At 33.5% G+C, this 20,395-nt stretch overlaps 2 protein-coding genes across 3 annotated transcripts; one reads left to right on the top strand and one right to left on the bottom strand.

Annotated features, from left to right (window-relative positions):
• Positions 1–4,163: 4,163 nt before the first annotated feature.
• Positions 4,164–9,518, top strand: LOC144546855 (structural maintenance of chromosomes-like protein, putative (DUF3531)). The gene is made up of 8 exons (XM_078295432.1): positions 4,164–4,536; positions 5,921–6,008; positions 6,112–6,197; positions 6,879–6,957; positions 7,528–7,587; positions 8,490–8,611; positions 8,980–9,051; positions 9,162–9,518. Exons 1-8 carry the CDS (start codon positions 4,220–4,222, stop codon positions 9,262–9,264), a joined length of 927 nt encoding a protein of 308 aa, XP_078151558.1. The 5' UTR covers positions 4,164–4,219; the 3' UTR covers positions 9,265–9,518.
• A 778-nt stretch (positions 9,519–10,296) lies between these two features.
• On the bottom strand, positions 10,297–14,731 carry LOC144546844 (uncharacterized). 2 transcript variants are annotated; one of them, XR_013508891.1, is made up of 8 exons: positions 14,421–14,731; positions 13,866–14,110; positions 12,943–13,468; positions 12,040–12,415; positions 11,819–11,925; positions 11,452–11,646; positions 10,672–11,363; positions 10,297–10,564 (listed from the first exon to the last, which is right to left on the bottom strand). XR_013508891.1 is itself a non-coding variant. In XM_078295418.1 (7 exons), exons 1-7 carry the CDS (start codon positions 14,607–14,609, stop codon positions 10,743–10,745), a joined length of 2,259 nt encoding a protein of 752 aa, XP_078151544.1. In that variant the 5' UTR covers positions 14,610–14,731; the 3' UTR covers positions 10,605–10,742. The 2 variants fall into 2 exon arrangements, 1 of the variants encoding a protein (XP_078151544.1); XM_078295418.1 differs by lacking the exon at positions 10,297–10,564 and having other exon boundaries at positions 10,605–11,363.
• Between the last annotated feature and the right edge of the window lie 5,664 nt (positions 14,732–20,395).

The raw sequence follows: 20,395 nt of genomic DNA, 5'->3' as shown, positions 1-20,395 counted from the left end.
TATCGCTACTCAGCGGGCTCTCGGCCTAAGAGGTAAATTGACTGATGCAATCTCATTTTGTTTCAGTTTTCTTAGTTTCTTGGTAAATTTTGATTTGATAAACTATTTTGCTCTATGTTTTCTTTTATAGTGTTTGATAATTTGACGCACATGGAGAGGAATCATGTAGAGTTGTTCGCTTTGCTGATTCTGGAAAAAGTAAGGAGCTCATAATTCTCTTTTCTTTACTTGAACACTTTTTATACTACAGTTTTATAATATGTGTGCCAATATTTCTTTAGTAATTGTCACTGCTTCACCGGACTGCTCAATTCTCGGAACTGATGTTTAATGAAATGATTTCTGTATATTATAGCTGAAAACTCTATTTTTGAAGCCTTAGAATGGCTTCAGGGAAGGCCTCCTTTTAGGCTCCTATATTTTCATGTCTTTTTTTATTCATTCCTCAACGACTCTTTCTCTCTCCACAGAGCAACGACTGGAAATCTCGTTGATGCAGATCTCCACCTCTCTGCTGTGAAATTATCGAAATCAACGTCAAGACTGTCTTCTCGGTGTAGCAAGGAGTAGATAGATCTCACACGAGCCGGTAGCAGCGGACAGATGACAGCGGTAGATAGATTCGCACCTATATTGAGTAAATACTTGAGCCCTTTTTACTTGATGCTTGATGCATGCTTGCGTATATTTATCGATTGGATTATTTGGATAGAGTCTTGTGCGGGTTGTTGATTTTCCCGGCTTGACATTGGTGTTACCTGTGATGAATTCTTTCTCTTTGTCCTGGTTCGTGGTTGTTGCCTTGTCCTTGGTGCTGATGTGTTTTTCCTTTGGATTTGGCTTTACTGATACTGTTACCGGTACCAGTCTGGTGCAGAATTGTTTTTGGCACTGGCCTTGTTTATTGGTGCTGATCTTATTTGCAATATTATAAATTTTTTTACAGAACTTTTGTGGCTACATATTATATTCACCTGTCATATTTAATTGGAGAAAATTAGAGGTAATTCTCTGATATGTTGTGAATCTGCACCTTTCTTTTAATTTTTTTTTTTTTAATTTGTAAAGGGAGTTCGGCATAGGCACCTACTGGTACCATGATCAAACCTCCGAAAAGAGACACTGATGTAAAGCTCCAACTGAATAAGTTTTGGTATCTTGTTGTTAGTTTTAAATCAGATGCTATGACATGATATTGGAGCTGTGTATATAATTCAAATTTGATTCCGAGTAACTTATATAGTACTAAAATCATTGTTCTTTTTGCTTCTGTGACATTGTAAGATTCATGTAGTTTATTTCTGTTTTTTTCTCTTGGAGATTGTTTTGAGAGAAGTCAAGTGCAAGGCTGCTGGTTAAGGTGAACAGTGGTACCAGACAATGGTAATGGACTTAGATTATAATACTATTTATGTATATTATAATATTATTCAAGTGTTGTACGAGCTTACAACACTCAGACATGAATAATAAATATCATGCTTTAGTATTATTTCATTTTATTATTTGTTTCGAGTTCTTTGTTATTAACTTAAACTGTTTTGTTATATTATTCATGTAGATTACAATTTATTTAATTGTCTTCTATGAATTATACTAAATGACTGTCTGCAGGTTGCAGTAGCAATGTGAAACCAGTGGTGTATTGTCTTTCTACTACATAATTTGCTCCCGTTGCTATGCACGGGCACGATTACTATATATACATATGCTCTGCCGTAACATATCGGATCATGCCACGATTTTTTTACATAGCTATTTGAGCCTTTTAATATTGAGTTTGGTTAGTATAACATCAGTGTCATTTCAACCTATATAACACTAACTCTAAAACCTATCAAATCGACTTTAAACGGTGAATCCAAACTGTTCAAACCGATTTACTTCATTAGTTGTGCGTTTACATGCAAAATTTTTAACTTTTTGAATTTATTTAGTACTAAGTCAAACGGTCAAATGTGTGAGTTTTTAAGTTAATTTTAATACATTAATTTTTTAATATTTTTACCGCTTGATTTGCTACTAAAATAACTCAAAAATATAAAAAATTTGTATGTAAACGCATCACTCATAATGTAAATCGGTTTGAACAGTTTGAATTAGTCGTTCGAAGTCAATTTAATAAATTTTAGAGTTAGTGTTATATAGACTGAAATGACATTGATGTTATAATAGCCGAATTCTTTAATATTTACAAATATTACTGAAAGACCAGGTTTTCGACGAATTTTTTTGATAAACCATAATTAAGAAAATTATTTTTACTAAACCAGCATGATTGCTTTTCTTTTTTTTGAAAAACCACAAAGACCGAATGGAGCTCTCGGTCTAGCCCCTTTTTTCAGTTTTTCTGACTTTTGGCGTGTGGCCGATGGTGTAACATATTTTCCCTCCAGACCGAAATGGCTATTCGGTCTGGGGGATTTTTTTCCTCCAGACCGAAATGGCCATTCGGTCTGGAGTTTTTTTTTTTTAATGAAATAAAATGACTTTCTTCATTATGGTAAAAATGATTTTCTTAGTTATGGTTTATCAAAAAAATTCCATCATAACCGTATAACATATCAAAATTATTGTTTTAAACTTTTTTACGGATTTAAAAAAAGTTCTAAAATAATAACAAATATATAAATATTTGCACATCAAATATGATTGTTTTTCAGATTTTAATATTTATGACCACTTTTAAATTTTTTAATAGCAATAATTATAAAATTCAAATGTCAAAAGAAAATTGTTAGATTCAATCTATGTTATTTTTTTATTCGCAAATAAAATTTTATCACTTTTTAGTTTTTATAGGAATTCATAAATTTAAAGATCAACGTTCGTTCAGAAAGTCTAAATATAATATTTTTCATGTATTCATAAGGGAATGTTATAGATCATAATTATCAGTTTTGTTATGACATTTGAATTTTACACATAAGTTATTAATCTTTTAAAAATAGAAATTTAATAACTGCTTAAAAATTAAATAAATGCTAATGTAATAAATATACACATAATAAAATTGATATTATTTATGTATTGACTAGTTATTCAGATATAATGGAGCATGAAATTGTAACGTTAATATATCGGTAAAAGTAAAAATTTTAACGTTAATATATCGAGACCTAGAGCTACTTTCGATCTTGTCTTTTTCGGATCTTCTGTGGCGCCGTTCACAGAAAAATTGAAAAAAGAGTTGAGACCGAGAGCTCCATTCGGTCTGGAGAAAAGCAAAATGGGTAGACTGAATGTAGCTTTCGGTCTTTGTGGTTTTTCAAAAAAAAAAAAAACAATCATGCTGGTTTAGTAAAAATAATTTTCTTAATTATGGTTTATCAAAAAAATTCGTTTTCGACCCCACCGCAGATTATTTCATGCAAAGAGATAAAAGGTGATGGTGACTGAATATGCCCTTTATTTTTCCCCAAGAATGAAAAAAATTATAATAATTAGAGGTCAGAATAAGTTTTCGTAAAATGTTAATATCCAAAATGGTAGGTCAAATTCCAACGGGCCAAAAAAAAAAAAAAATGGAAAACTACACCTCAAATAAAATAAATATGCGGATTATCACGTGTAATTAATGAAAGAGATATTTAAATTAATATAAAAAAAATAGTTGTTGTGATGGAAAACTACACCTCAAACTTATTTTATGAATAGTTAGGAAAAAAAAAACGAAACGGTGTGAATTCCACAAGGGTTCTCGAGACCTCTTGAATAAAAAAATGATCAAGGCTATATAAACCTTGAATCGGAAGATTCTGGAATAATTTTCCATCGTTTTCGAACGGGAATTCTTTTCTAATAGATTGGATTTAAATGAATAAACATGATTTGCTTTCCTCTTATGAAGAAAATAAACTCTTCTCTCTTGTTTTCTGGCCAGCTCCAGTCTCCAGATGTCTTGTTGAAAATAACACGTACAACTTTTTATAAGCGTCACCACTCACCACATAAAGAAAACACGTGGCGGGGTCTGCTCACATGTCTTGAACCATGAAGTCGTGAACGCGAAAGGAACTGAACTTGGAAACTTGCCTTTCGCAGGCTTCCTGACCTTAATAGCCCATAAGCCCATTTAACTGGCCCATATAGTAAATGATTAATGGTGTTAAATATTTGAGATAAAACGGATAAAAGAGGAAAAAAACCTTTCAATGCATTCATTCGTCTGATCGTCTCCTCTCCTCTCCACTCCACTCTTCACTCTTTCTTCCAAGGAATGCTCAGTCAAATTCAATCCACCGTGCCCACCTCTCTCTCTTTCAGTCATGGTAGATGCTCGCTCTGTCCTCTCTCTTTTACATTCCGTAATGGAAGGTCTACCACCAGAGCTCGCGCAATATCAAGGCGGGCGGAGAAGAAGCGAGACGACGAAGCGAAGGAGAAAGGTGGAGCAAAAGAGGGGTTGGTGGAGATACTAGAAAGAGTAGCGGAGTCATCTGGGATGGGTGCTAGAGAGAGAAGGTTGCTTAAGGTCAGAGAAGCCAAGCGTCAGAAGGAGTATGAGCGAAACCATGCCTATCCCCAATGGGCTAAGTCTGTTTTTCTTCTCTCCTTTTATCCTTTCTTTTTAGACAATTACTGCATGTAGTATTGTTTTTTACTCCATCAGGTTGTGGTTTCATTGGTTGGTCTCTGGTTACTGAAATTTTATTTCGATGGCAAGGAAGCAAAGTTTATCTGGCTAGTTAGGAAAGTGTATCTGTACTATAGACATCCCCTACAATGTAATCTTAGACCGTGCTCCAGAATAAGGGAGGCGGAAGAAAGGGAAGGGAAAATCACTGTGGACGGGAGACGCTCACCCCAGACCGTCTCTGCCCGAAGATTTCCCCTGCTCCAGAAGAGAATAATCGGAGAGGGAGCGGAGGCGAAGAACTACTGTTCGGAGGGGAGAGCGGTACCGCGTAGATTTGATTTTCTCCGAACTTTGTCACCCCCAAATCGGGGTGTAGAAACTACTGTTCCGAGGGTAGCCTCCCCCGTCATCCCCTCCCCTTCCTTCCCTCTAATGAGGGTTTCCCCTTCAATACTGGAGCACAGCCTTAGTTTCATTGAAAGTAACTAGGGGTGGCTACTTTGATTTCAAAATTGCTGAATTTTGATAGCAAGGTTAAGGAGGTAATAGAAGCAGCATTAAGTATCGATTGAAGTCTTCTTTGCATCTCAATAGCAAGTCCCCCTCATAGCTAACAAAAAAAATCAAATCTCTGTATTAAATGACCAAGTCTAATGGACAGCCAAATCGAACAAGCATCTAATTGAATTAAAAATCAAACCCAATCAGCAGTCACTCTGCCTTTCCTCTTTTCTTTACTTTATTTTCTCTCATTTTATCATTTTCTTTTCTGTTATTCTACTTCTCATGTATTGTGGAGCGTGTGTGCTTTTGATTTCATGAAATCTCTTTTCTCGTTTTTTTTTTGTTCTTTTCTTTTCCTTCTATATTTCTACATAGGCATATGCATATGAAGTGGGATGCTTTACAAATAATCTGCACATGTCGAATGTTGGCAATGATAGGATAATATTTGCTTTTGCCCTGGCAATTAAAACAAAAAAAAAAGTCATGTCAAAAATCTTTACCAAAATTTCTTTAAAAAGTGGTCTGTGTCAATGAAACTATACCATAGTCTATTTAAAATTGATATACAGCTCTCCACACTTTGGGACTCCATTTGGTTACTTAAATGTTGGTTTGTAGAGCGAGATTATATCTTTATTTTCATTATTTTGGAAAAAGAAAATTTGGTGAGCATTTGTTGTAGAACTTTGCTGCTTACTAGTCGAACGGATTTTTCCTATTCTAATATGTCCCTGCATGATCAGACAGTTTTGATTTGTTTTCATACATGTTTTCCACTTTTCCCCCATCATGGCATATATAACTAATTGCTCCATTGTTTTCTCTTGATTAAAGGATATTAGAGGATGCATGCAAGGAAGATGAAGAGCTTCGGGCAATCCTTGGAGATAGCATCGGAAACCCTGAGCTTATGAAACAGAGGGTCTGCTTTCTTTCCTTTATATTTGATTTATTGCCATCTAATTTTGAGATTACATGCTCTGATTGAGGTGATTGATTATATGTGCATCTTTAAATGTGGACAGATAGAAGAAAGAGTAATGAAGAAGGGAAGAGATTTTCGAAAGAAGGAAACAGGATCGGTTGTCGCATTCAAAGTTAGCTTCCGAGAGTAAGATATTTTTTCCTCCTTTTGATGTTATCGATCATCTTATTTTATTTTATTTTTTTTCTCTTTTGATGAGCATAACTTAGTGTTCAAATGCAATAAAGGGTTAAAAAAGAGAGAGTCGTATACTGAGAACCTACTTTTCCAACACTAGAATAATATCTAGAAACTGAAAAACTGATAAAATTTCAGAAATGGTTGTCAATTGGTTTTTATCTTCTTTTTTCTTTGCTTATTTTCACACAAAAACTGATAAAAGTTTAGAAACTGAAATAAGTGAAAAAAAATCTGGAAATAGTTTGATCGGTAATTTTATCATAGCAAGAGCCAATAGTCGGAAGTCTCTTGTTGGGTGGCCAGATATGAGATTCTGGTGCAACGTGGCTTTTGCCTGGTTGATTATGATTTTTACCAACTCAGATTCTAATTGAGTTTAATTTAAAACCATTTATAACACTCATTGGGTTAACCTGTTGGAATGAACAGATGAAGCTAAAAGTAATTCTTTTTTGAAAACTTAAGAATTTCATTATTATATTTTTGTTCTCTTCTGGGCCAGTAGGTGAAAAGCTTACCATTCTCATTGTTTTCTTTACATTTCTCTCACAGTTTTTTGCACACTTCTAGCCTTCTAGGCAATTCTATAATAATAACATTTTGTTACATTTTTTATGCATATATCAGTTTCAACCCTTTGAATTCACATATATGGATCGAGCTTTATGGTGAAGCAACAGATCGAGACGTTGACCTTCTTGGGAGTGTAAGTTGATGATCCTTATCTTAGTTTGGTCACATCTAGCAAAGATGGCTGCTTAATTTAAGGGAAAATTTCGGTGCTGGCCCTTGAACTTCATAAAAAAATCCAAGTTGATCCATAACCTATAATTTGCACCAAATAGGTCTTTGGACTTCTGCAAAAAAGACTAATTAGGTTTTAGAACTTTGCAAGAAGAAACGAGTTGGTTATTTTGGGGCTTTGAGAACTTAAAACTTTAGGGACCCACTTGGGTGTTTTGTGATAATAGTCCATGGACGGATTTGGTGCAGATGAAGCTTCAGGTATTAATTCGGCCTTTTCTTTTTTGAGAAAGTTCAAGGACCAAAACCTGAATTTTATGTTAATTTAACCAAGGCTTATCAGGTTTATCACTGCTATTTTGTTTCACAATAAGCATAGCTGCGTTACTAAATTGGACCTAATTATGGCTCATTGTGGGTTAATTAGCAGTTTAACTCAAAATCAGGAATAAGTGAGACTTAAGTCAAGAAATTTTTTTTTGATGGGGCAGAAGAATGTTTAATTAATAAATTAAATAAAAATAATGTGCAGGCCATTCAGTCATGGTATGTCTTGGGAAGGTTGGGAGCTTTCAATTCTTCCAATTTACAGGTTATATTTCATCTTTATTTTAAACTATAAAACTTCTCAGGACTATATTGGCAGTGTACGTATAGCTTATTTGAACAAATTTTAACAGTAAAGACCAAACTGGTATAGCTTCAAGAATTATATCACGGACCTTCTCCTGTTTTGATCCTAGTGGTTCAAAAATCCTGTTAACTTCCATTCATACAAATTGACCTGAGTTAAATGCGTTTATTTTTACTGGTCTTTAGTCACCTGTTGCTTCAGAATAGCTATTGAGAGCTGCATGGATGCTTAAACATTGAGGATGTAGACCGAGTGAGAAATAACAAGTTAAGAGTGAGACTATGGTACTATGCATACTTCATATCTCCGTTTTCAAGGTCAAAACGGTTGATCGGACCACTCAACATGATTTTCATATGAAATTGTACTTGGTGACTAAATTTTACAATTTTTAGAATTTTTTTACTATTTTTTTAGATAAGTAGAAAATCACTAATTTTGAATGGTCCATAATCTTCAGATCAAGTGATTTTCTACCGATCTGAAAAAATAGTAAAAGAATTCTGAAAAATATAAAAATTGTTCTCCAAGCACATCTTTATATAGAGATCATGTTGAGCGGTTCAGATTGATTGTTTGGAATTTGAAATAGGAGATAATGAGCCATATAGTATGGACCGGTGTGCGCTATGCATAGTACAGTAGCCTCACTCATAAGTTAAATGATTTAGATTCAAACCAGTATGCACTAGCTGGATTATCTCGAAAGAAGCACTCAATGCAAACCAGCTATTGAACTTTTTCAAGAAACATATTTTCAGCTGTAGCTTGGGGATTTGAAGCTTGGACAACTCAATTTGATAAGTTATTATGCATAGTAGTTTATAGAAAAAAAATGACAATGTTTTTTGACATCGCAGTTAGCAAATGAATCAATGACCCATAACCCTCTGTATGATTCTGAGATGGCTTCAACAGCAATGCCTTCCTCCTTTCATGACATCAGTGATGTCGAGTTTCAAGACAGCTGGGCCAGATTTCGGTAAATCATTAAATTTTAGTAAGATAAATAGAATTATTTTGAAGCACACCAAACTCATATAATGGATCAGTAACTTATACAAAGTGTCCTTAAACCTCTTCAAGCTTGTTGCTAAGTGAAAATGACAGAAGAAACCAAATTAATTATCATCAAACTAAAAATTACCAAACTACAGGGACCCAGGCAGAATTCATTATAATTTAAGGCCAATTTATTTAATTTGCTGTTCATTTTTCATGTTTAGATCTTTCTTTAAACTCTCATGAGATTTCAGAGCCTATCATGATGCGATATGTTTCAATATCAGAACAATAAGATGTTTTTGATATCTGTTGCAACTTATTAACTTGAACATTTTCATTTTTTAGGGTTGACCTTGGCACGAGTGATTACTTTGCCTTAGATGTGTTGCTCAATTGCTTGACTATGCTAAGCTCAGAGTATGATTTTCCAAAAATCTAAATTAAATACTAATTTTTTTTTTAATCTTCGGTTCTCTTTTAGCGTCTGAAAATTGTTGCTGAGATTTTTATTTATATCTTCTATGCAGTTATTTGGGGATTAAACAGGTGGTATTTGGTGGTAGGCACCATGGTGACTGGGAAGAAGGCATGAGAGATCCCGAGTTTGGATATAAGAGCTTCAAAATTTAATTCGGAGACAATCTTTCACATTAGGGATTCTCAGTAGAAGCCTCTTAACAAGGGTAGAGGTGAAATTTTGGTAATAGGAAAAGTAAGGTAATAAAGCAAAATATTATTAGGTGCTAATTTCTATTGTATTTAGTTTTGCTTAAAGCTCTTTGCATGTATATAGCATCTGGGTTGAAGGAGCTACGCAGCCTACCGACTTGTGGGATTTTATTGCCTACTGGCAACTTTATTTTATAGATGTACCGAGTTACTAGCACAGTGATAAATTAATTATTTGGATTCAGTTTGGTGAAATAAAAAATTTGTGATTCGGAAATAATTCGAATATAATTTGAAAATGAATTATTATATGGATCAAAGATTTCAGTCTCACAAAGAGGAACAAACCCAAATGTTGACATTTTATGTTTCAAACCCTGTGTTCATTTCAATAATTTCTAGAAACGACAGAGGAAGGTCACAATGCAACGCATATGCGCTCAATAAAAGGAAAGTGGTTTGAAATTTTCTAAACGTATTATGTAATGTTTTATGATAAATCTTTTTACAAACTAAATATAAGATGCTGCATGTAAAATTGATTAATAAATTTCTTTTCGCTTGGTTTCCGCTGATAGAGAAATAAAGAGATAATGAGAGACTGAGCAGAGCTATCGCTCGTGCGTAATTCCTCGCGTCACCGCGTGCATCATGTTTGGTTCCTCCAAAAATAAAAATTAATAATAAAAATTATATAAACGCATACGGCTGACTAGTTTTACCAAACGCATGGTTCACGCGATGAATCCGCATCACCCCAGGTACCTGAGATGCAGGTGGTGAATCTGGACCATTCATTTCACTTGACACAAATCTCAAAGCAGGTGTCCTAAGCCTCAACAGCTATCGGATTGAGTTTTGTCTGGATGGAATTAATCTAGGCCGTCCATTAATTGCATCTCAGGTACCTGGGGATACGGACTCTCACGGTTGCTTTATATTTGAAGAATCTAAAAATCAGATTTTATTATTATTATTATTATTATTAAAATATTAAAATAAAAAATCAGAAATATTATTAGAGTGAGTCTCATATTATTATTTTTATACATTTGCATAAATAATAATAAACAATAAATTCGAACCTTCTGTTACTCCTTTTCAAAAGTCGAAATTATAGCATCATTTAGGTGTTCTTTATTATCTTCTATTTAATTGTCAAACATGAATTGGACTTTGATTTCCAGTTTAAGACATTTTTGACAAAGAACGGATTTTTACCTCCGAGCCGGAGTTGGCTATCTTTTATTTCATCGCAGCACTTAAATTGTCACAAAAAAAAGTTTCGTACAATAATCACGAATTGAAAAACTTCGTAAAATTATCACGAGGAAAAACTTCGTTACCCATTTATTTTCTCCGGAAAACGCATTCTATACAACTGATCCTGCTAGACTATACAAATATGCAGGAAAAAATAATTCCAGTTAACCAATTTTTCATTGCACCGGGTTCGTGTTCTCTCTCAATTTTTCAACAAAACTCCGGCCCTTCTCTTCAAACTTCTTGCGATTCTCTCCTAATTTATCCCCCATCCTTTTCCCAAAATCCATCATTCTAGCTCGTCGATTCACCTTCTTAGCTTGCGCATCTTCTCCATTTGTTGCAGACAAGTCACTTGTTACACTTGTTAAGTTTGGTCCATTAATTGGAGAATAGCTCGCCATGTTCTCACTACTAGTACTACTGGTACTACTACCTTGTTTCTCCAGTTTTAACAATGGTAACCTCAACTCCCTATTTGTGTTACCATAAGAACCGGAACTGTACTCCACAGTTTCCTCCCTATTTTCTTCGGCAAGTACTGCGTTTCTTTCACATTCAACGTTCTCATCTATTGAAGGGGTGCTGTCACTTCTAACTGTAGAAGCAGTGGCCGCATTAGCAGGTGTCATTGGCTTGGGTTCTTCATGCAGTTTTGTTGTATCAAGGGTACTTTCAAGATTTACCCACAAAAATGGGGCGGTATTGCGTGGAGCCCAATCGTCCTTTTCAGATAGCATCCCAGGGATAGGTACATTTTCACAGTTCGGAAGCACCATAGTCCTAAAAAGGGAAGCCTGGAAAGGAAAATTAAATTCTCAAATGGTAAAATAGTTCTTGTCAGTTGTTATAACAAGTTGAAGCAGATAAGAGGGATCGAGTTACCTTAAACCGGTTCTTGAGAAGAGAAGCGATGTTTCTATAAGCTATTTTGTGCTCTGCAATTGAGGTTTCAATGTTCCAATCGACATCAGGCATTGAAGTAAATCCATACCAAAGCCGGTCAGATGGTGGTGGTTTTATGTGACATCGGAGGGTGCCTCTAATTGAATTAACCCTTATGGCAAGTGAAAGTGGAACCTTGATAACATACAGAAAATACAACTCAAGGAAAATTCGTGTACGCCTTTGTTTGTTTATTAATAGAGTAAAAACCAGGGTTTGGATAAATATGAAATGGCTCAGGGCAGTTTGGTCATTTTTTCTGTAACAAGCATTGAACAAAATCAGTAACACTAAGAAGGATAAAAACCTGGTTAACTCGAGTTGCTATAGAATTTAACATGTTTTTCCACCTTGAAGCGTAAATTAAAGCCTGAGCATTTGTGCTTTTTGAATGTTTGAGACCATCTGATGTCACTGGAAAATAAGGGACAAAACAAGTGTAAAACATATAAAACAATAAAAACAGTTAATTGGCTTAAATAAATAAATAAAAATGACGAGACAGCTAAATATAAAATCAGATAATACCAGCTTCCTCTTTATCTTCTTCGAATTGAGATGGCATCAAATCATTGGCAGACCTACATTGCCTCCTGTAATTCTCAAGACCTTCTAGGAGATCTGAAACTTCCTCCTCTGAACCTGAACCCGAACGAGAAGCAGAGTCAGGATCCTTCTGAAAGAAGTCATCTTGCAGCTCAGCGGCGTATATGTCGAGCCTGGTCTCAACACTGACCAAAAAACCGCCTGTGAAATCAAAATCGACTTCAAACGCCAGCATTTCATTTAGCTCTACAGGGACAGCTCTGATTTTATAAATGTGAGGTGGCAGCCTCCCCAGGCTGAAACCTGTGCATGTTATCTCTCCTATATATGATGGGATCCGTAACCCTAATAGAGCGCTCTGCGCAAAACAAACAAACAGTAAAATTACAAAATAATAATATACAATGCATTTTTTATTATTAGTAGAAATTAATTTAACATGGGATTCTAGTCCTAGCCACCTTTCAAAATAATTTGTATATATAAAATAAATAATGAAAAAAAAGTAGAGAGAACTTAAAAAAAAGAGAGAGAATAGCTTTAAGAACCTTGAAAATGATTTTCTTTTTTTTAGTTAATATTTTTCTCCACCAAATCAACACCTCAGCCAAACCTAGTGTTTATCTCACTTCTCAAAAACCTTAAACCCAAGCACTTAATGTTAAACACAAAAGTAAAAGGAAAGCCAACACTTTATTGTTCGGAGATAATAGAATAGTATGTTAGATTGTTCCTTGTAAAAAGTGGTCCTTTTGCAAATACCAAAAATCACAATGCATTCTGCAATTAAGTATCATTAGCAAAAAAAAACCTTAAGTGTTATTCTGTGCATACACACATGGAAATGAATAAATAACAAATGAAAACTTAACAGTAAAAGAGAACCTGAATTCGTGATTGGATAGAGTTATTCATCTCATTATTATTCTGTGCATCGAAAAAGAGCCGCGAAATCAAGAAATTAATACAAAGCCTGCTATCGTCCTCAAAAACCGTGCTGGTCTCAGGAGAACTGGTTAAATCTTGGAGCGAGCCCCACAAATTCTCACTTGAGGTTCTCTCAATTGCCACCTTGGCCGATTGCCTTTTCGAGAATTTCTTGAAAAAGGTACGCACTTTAGACTGCCCCTCAGCTCGATTGGTACGGGCAATTTGCTTATTAGATCCAGAAACATGCTTCATGAAAGAAGGGTGCTCCGAATTTATTTCATCCAGGTAATTCTGGTAATTTTGGATCATTTCAGAGTGTGAACTTAATTTTTTGGGGTCAGTAGTGGAGGCAAGCCGCAAAGCCTTGCACCAGCTTTCCTTCTCCCAAGAGGTATCAGCATATAAATATACTGTATTACTACCATTGTACAGCTCTGCCGATGCCTCCTTGCTTTGGATCTTTATTGGGTACCTCTTTGCCCTGAAAGTAAATGATGCATCACACTACAGTCTTTATAGGTACTAGGTACCTGGAAAAATTTTGCGGTTCTGTATAGTCAGTTCAGTTCAAAAGCAACCATCTCTGCAGTTAACAGCACTGTACCAGTGAGAAATCCCAAAAAAATTAACCAATTGAAAGTTTTTAATTCCTCTTACCCAGATCAGTAAGAGAATCAGTTCATGTATGATCATAACATATTACAAATTTTGGTAATATTTCTTGGCACTTACTTTAGGTACTATTTCAACTTATTAGTAACCACAAAAAATAAAAATAAAATTAAAACTGAATCCTTTTTTTCGTCTCCTGGACTGAAAACAGATAATAGAGAAACAAACATTTCATCAGAATAAATTTGTTAGGTAAATAGAGTTACCATTTGCGGGAAGGATTATTGGAAGATGAGACTGCAATAACAGTACAGTTTGAAAGGTCAATTTTTGCAGAAGAGCCCTCAGGACTTTTAAGAATTAGAGTATGGCACTTAATGCTGGCATGTTTCTTTACGGCTGAAACCTCCACAACTTTGTTTTTCTCCTTTTTCTCTTTTGATCCGCTGACTGTTGCCCCATCAGAGTTGACTTTCGATTTTTTTTCACGGTCTAGTATCCAGACTAAACCCTGAAATAAAAACCAAGAGGAATGTTATATCACGTTCTATAAATATTAAAGACAAAAACAAAAATGCACTTCAAGTGCAAAGAGTAAAGGAACAAATCATAACAGTTCTGATCTCAGGTTACCAAATTCTACTCGTGCAAACTTGTTATGTAAACGATGTCACAAGAAAGGTCAATCATACCCAGGAATAGTTCTCAATTTGACTGACAGAGTTCATGCAAATTCAGCTTACCTCCCTGAAGTTCAGAATATTTGAAATACAACTCTTAGATGGAATTTTCTCAATTTGGTAAGCGCGATCAATCCTTACCTTCTTCTGATAAGGGAGATCAATCGTGGGTTCTACAAAGAGATCCCGAGTTTGTCGTTTCTCCAAGGAATCAACCGTTTTCTTGTTCTGCCTCTCAATCCAATCAAGCGCGCAAAGGAAAAGAAATACTCCCAGACCTAAGAGAGATGCCACTCCGACGAGGAATCCGAGAAAGAAAGAGAGAAACATGCCTCTCTCTCTCTCTCTCTCTCTCTTCCCTTTTGAGTTTTGATCGCTTCTTTGTGGAGTTGAGCAGAGAAGAAGAGAAGAAACCAGAGGAATTTGATCGTTTCATCCTATTCCTTTTTTTATTTAACTTTCTTATTTTATTATTTCTATCGCACGGAGAGGTCCGAATTGCGACACCAAGAGGCGGGAATAGCGTCGAGGAATAAGTTACCAGTAGAACAGCAATTCATACCACCTAAGGTAACAGAATATTTCTGGTTGGATCTAGACCGTCCAATCAGAATCCGCACGACTATTAAAATGGCCCGTGCGTTCCACCTCGGACATGATTGGCCCGAATTCCGATCTGACGGCCGTGATTCAAATAGAAATAGTCTGTTACCTTAGGTGGATGAATTCAATAGAACCGTCGTGGGGCAATGGGGAATATATAGTCACTTACGGGTAACAGTTTTAACTTCTTGCAGCGCACTAACTATAGAATAAAAAAACGTAGTATATGATTTATGCGCTGTATAAAGCTAAAATTTCTCTGTTAATATTTTACCCCTTCACTTCACATCAGCTGCTGCTCGATTGAATTGTAGTAGTATTTCTCAACCGCTGCTTGTAAGATTAATTTGAACGGTTCTTATATCAAATAAAAAAAATCCACCAGTACTGTAAAAATTTTGTGGTTGGGATTAAACAGACTGGGAAATAGTTGATTAGACTTTTTTTTATAATGGCATTAACAAAATTATTACAATAATAGAAGGGAATTTGGCCGGACGACCAGCATTTGGCTATTTCTAGATTATGTTTTATTTGTTGACATGTTTGCTCAAGTTCTATATATGACCTTATCAAATTAATGTTTTTCTATGATGTTGAAGAAATTCAGCCTTAAACACAAAGAAAAAAATTAAAATTAAAATTAGAAGGATCTGCCGACCATCGGTAAGAGCAAATAAGAGACAATTTTTTTTATATATATATGTGGTGGATTAGCTCGTTAATATAACTCTATCATGCACAAAACTTTTGTTTTTGTTTGCATGTTTCACGCTCGTTGGCAGTATCTTTAAGAAAGTTGACAGCGGCTTTGAAGGATATATCGTTGTCAAATCAAGGATATATTATGAACAAAAATATCATTGCCAAAATGAAAGTACATAGTGCTCCGATAACATACTTTCGGTTGAAACTAACAAACAATATAAGTTTGGATGGATAATTTTGTTGAATGGACTTAGGTCTGGGGAATTCGGATCCCCTAGGTACCTGAGGTGCAATATGTAAATCTGGACCCTTTTTATTGTTAGATTATTAATTCAACGTTGTACTTATATATAAAATAATTATATATTATACACTATCAATTTAATGTTTGATTAAAAGTGATTATATGTAGTTTATTTATTTATTGTTTATTAATGTGTCATATAGAATGTGGATCTCTAATGTGTACAACTTAAGAGGTAATATTTAATATTATTATGGGTTGAATTTAATAACTACTATATTGGACAGCCAATGGTGTCTTTGTATATTATAATTTGGTCTCTATAATACAAGGTTATTCTAAATTCATCTCTCATTATCCCATTAGATTAGAGTGTGAGAGATTTTTGAGAAAGCATAACAAATAAGACTCTCTAGCTAAAGGATCTTGCTATTTTGGAAGAATCGAATTGATGGTGCTCTTTCGCACAAGATAGTCATGGATTAAGGTACACTTTTGCTATTCAGTTTTGTATTCAACACAGGTGGTTATGCGGTGACCCGTGATGGTTTTCATTGGTTTCTATGAGTACCGGATTGAGTTTGGTCCATTCTATGAGTACCGGGTTGAGTACCTGGGGGATATGGACTCGGGTTTGGGACGGTCCGATGGTATCAGACCAAACTCAATCAGATATTTAGTCAAAGTCGTTCGATCAGAGTCCAGATACATACGCACTTAATTCGTACGAATATTTAAGTTATATGCACAAATTGTGATGTATAGTGAACAGTTTGGACCGAACAACAAGCTGAATTTGATCTGAACCGCACCGGATACTTGCTAGCATGATTTTGTAATTATAAACTGTTACTTGCTAGCATGATTTTGTGATTAGAGATTTTTTCTCAAAATCATCCGCATTCACAACATCTCATTAAAAAAAATCCAAATATTTATATCAGCACAACAAATCATTTATAAACTTTTTTTTTATTTCCAAAATCTTATCCAGCTAATAAAAGCATTTCACACTGAGTAACTTACTGAATTGACAAGCTTAGTAATAGTATAATTAAAAAGCCAATCTATTTGTAAATTAACGATACTCATGAATCATGATCATGATTCTGAATAATGTACAGCGACATTAAGTGATGATACATTCTTTGTCAAATCAAAATTTCCTAATTTTAATAAAGTCGAAATTGTAAATAACATATATTTATTATAACAACACAACAAAATATCAACTCTATACCCAAATTTTTTTCAATTTATCATACCTAACAAATTGATAAACAGAAAAACCACGAATTTTGTGGAATACGATATTTACCACAGACGCAATCTAACATTGTGTCCACAAAATTGGTGGACGTATGTACACAACATGAAATTGCGTCCAACAGTTCACCGCATATTTAAATAGGTTTTTTTTTTAATTTTCGAAAATGGTTGGAGCAATTTATAATTTGAATGTAATAGAAGAAACATCAAATAAAATATATAAGACATTTTATAATTTAGATGTACTAGAAGTACTACGAAATATTTTTCAGACATAATTTTTTGTGGCTGTAGAAAAAAATAAATTATTTCTTGGTGTGTTACTGAAGAAAAATAAAAATATTTTGGATCTAAATTATTGATCCCGATTAAAAAATCACTTCTGAGTATATAAAAAAATTATTGTGGTCCTTCTAATTCATTCAAATTATATTAAATTAGATGTAGTATCTTAGAATTTGAATGTACCAGAAGGAACATGATAATTTTTTTTATATATTCAGAAGTGATTTTTGAACCGGGATTAATAACTCATATCCAAAATATTTTTATTTTTCTCCAGTAACACACTAAGAAATAGTTTAATTTTTTCTACAACTGCAAGAAACCATACCTGGAAAATGATTCGTAGTACTTCTAGTACATTTAAATTGTAAGATGTTTTATCTATTTTTGTTTGATGTTCCTTCTAGTATATTCAAATTATAAGTTGCTCTATCTATTTTAAAAAATTAATAAACAAATCTATTTAAAACTGCGGTGAATTGTTGGATGCAATTTCATGTTGTGTCCACCAATTTTGTGGATGCAATCCGGGATAAATATCGAATTCAATATAATTCGTGGGCTTTCTATTTATCATTTTTTTTTTTGGCTCTATACCATTATAAACTTACACTTAAGTACGTTACCTATTTGCAAACTTAAAATGAATAAAATACCACTCCAATGTCCAATTGCATGTGTGTCAATTAAGATATTATCTTATTTTGTAAATAATTTCTCGTTTGATTGTAAAAAGCATAGTCTGTTGACAAACTTTAGTGTTGTAAATAATGATATGCGGTCATCGGACGGACGAAGTACCGCTAAGCGATTAACCAGTATGCAACTGATTAATTGGAATTATGCGGACAATTTAATGTTTTTGTTAAATTTATGTATATATGTCTTAATTTATAAAAAATAATTTATTTAACTCATTAAACTTATCAAATAAATATAAACTTAATTTCACTTAGTTTTATTATTACAACATGACACTACGTTTATTTTTTCTTAACACATAAGCACTTTACATGTATAAGTAACATATTTATTTAATGAAAAATAAATTCAAGAATTAAGCTTTTTCAAATACTTATAGCATATTATTTGAAAAAAAAAATGAAACATTTGAACATAAAATCACTAAATTTAGTTTATGATAACAACTTAGTTTCATAAATGAATCTGTTGTACTAATTGAAAAAAAAATACACCAGTAAGTAAAAAAAAAATATGGTATAGAAATAACAGGAAATTAATCAATTTCAAAGTAAGAAGAAAAAACATATATAAAAATATTGGATGTTTGTCTAAGCATAAATAAAACTACAATACATGATTTATAAAACTTATTATCACATACTATCACAAAAAAAAAAAATATATTTACTGAAATAAATTGAAATAAACGGAAATAAATGAGAATAAACGGACGATTAAACGGTAAAACGGTCGATTAATCGGAAAGAACGGGTGATTAATTGTTTTCATCCGTAAACAAACATCTGTTAAGTGCATTCGTAACGGTTTGATTACCGTTAGCGATTAAACGGCCGTTAAGACTGGCTTTTACAACACTGTTAATTTTAATTAGTTATTTAAGATTTGGTCCTGCCTCAAATAATAATTTGGTCAAATAAAAATACGAAGTAATAGTATAACGTGTCAACAACAATTAATTATACGGGTAATTTTTGCATAATGAAACATTATAATAACATTATAACAACAGTCGACAGTGCAATAGGGGATTAAATAGATATTAGACGACACTTAGCAGATTACATGCCAAATATGGTAAACACAAAAATTAGTAACGGTCAAATTATCCCCATTTTTCCAATATTTCTTGCTATTTATATATTTTACTATTGCCATTTTAGAAATTACTTTTCATTGAGAAGATTACGAGGTTTTATTTCTCTTCATGGGCCGGGATTGGGCTAAAGAATATCCAAGTTCAGATCCTGTGAAATATGAAAGATGAAAAAAAAAGTAAAGAAAGAAAAGGAAAGAAATAGAAGGGACTAGAGAAGGAATCAAATGCAGGCCGACGTGTCTGGTGTCTAAGATATCACATATTTTCTTTCTTTACTTTACAGTTTACGGATGATATTTTCTTCTTAGACGAGTGTGTATCCTCTAAGATATCACATATTTTGCATGACCGACGTGTCTGGTGTCTATTTGTGAATACCGCGGGGCCAGTATTATTTGAGCTTTGACATTCGTGCAGAACGTATTTGAACGGTTGAGATTTTCCAAAAAGTCACGCAAAATATGAGATATCTCAGAGTATGCGAATTCAGAAAAGACGTTGAACAGTTGGAGGATTAGACAATCAAGCGCATCAAACAAATGCACGAAACGAGGTACTGAGCTGAGGGAACATATGACAGTAGTTATTTTTATAATTTTAACAATAAAATTAAAAAAAATATAGGTATATTATTGAACATATAATTTAAATATTATTTGATAATGTATCAAGAACTTTTGAAATTTGAAGTCACTTCTATCAATTCTCATTAAAGATGTAATATCCAATTAAAATTGAGAAATTATCTCATTGACATCAGAATTTTAATAATGTTGAGAACACATCTACAGTTGTGAAACAAACAAATTTAATATATATCCTATTTAAATAATTAAAAAGTAACATTTACAATTTCAAATTTGTAACTTTAATAATATTTTTTACAATTTCAGCCTCTGCCAATTTGTTCAAAAAAAATAAAAATAAAAATAATATTTTTTAAATTTATATGTCATAGAGTTGAATATGAGCTAGAATTATCTTAGAAAAATATCACATTGACATATTGTTCTACATAAATAAATACAGTTGAGAACTATACACGAGAATAATTTATAATTATGGAAAAGACCAAAGACCATCTTTGAATGGGAAGCAGGCCACCTCTGATGGACAAATCGATCCAATGTATGTTCAGAATAGTTCGATTTGCTTCATGATTTGTGTGCCTTTCATTCACACATCTCTCCTTCTTATTAAGAAGCT

The sequence above is a fragment of the Carex rostrata genome, chromosome 2 (assembly GCF_964058835.1).
Source record: "Carex rostrata chromosome 2, lpCarRost1.2, whole genome shotgun sequence".
Classification (NCBI taxonomy): Eukaryota; Viridiplantae; Streptophyta; class Magnoliopsida; order Poales; family Cyperaceae; genus Carex; species Carex rostrata.
The sequence above is the reverse complement of the archived record's forward strand: the minus strand, read 5'-3'. Positions and strand labels throughout refer to the sequence as shown.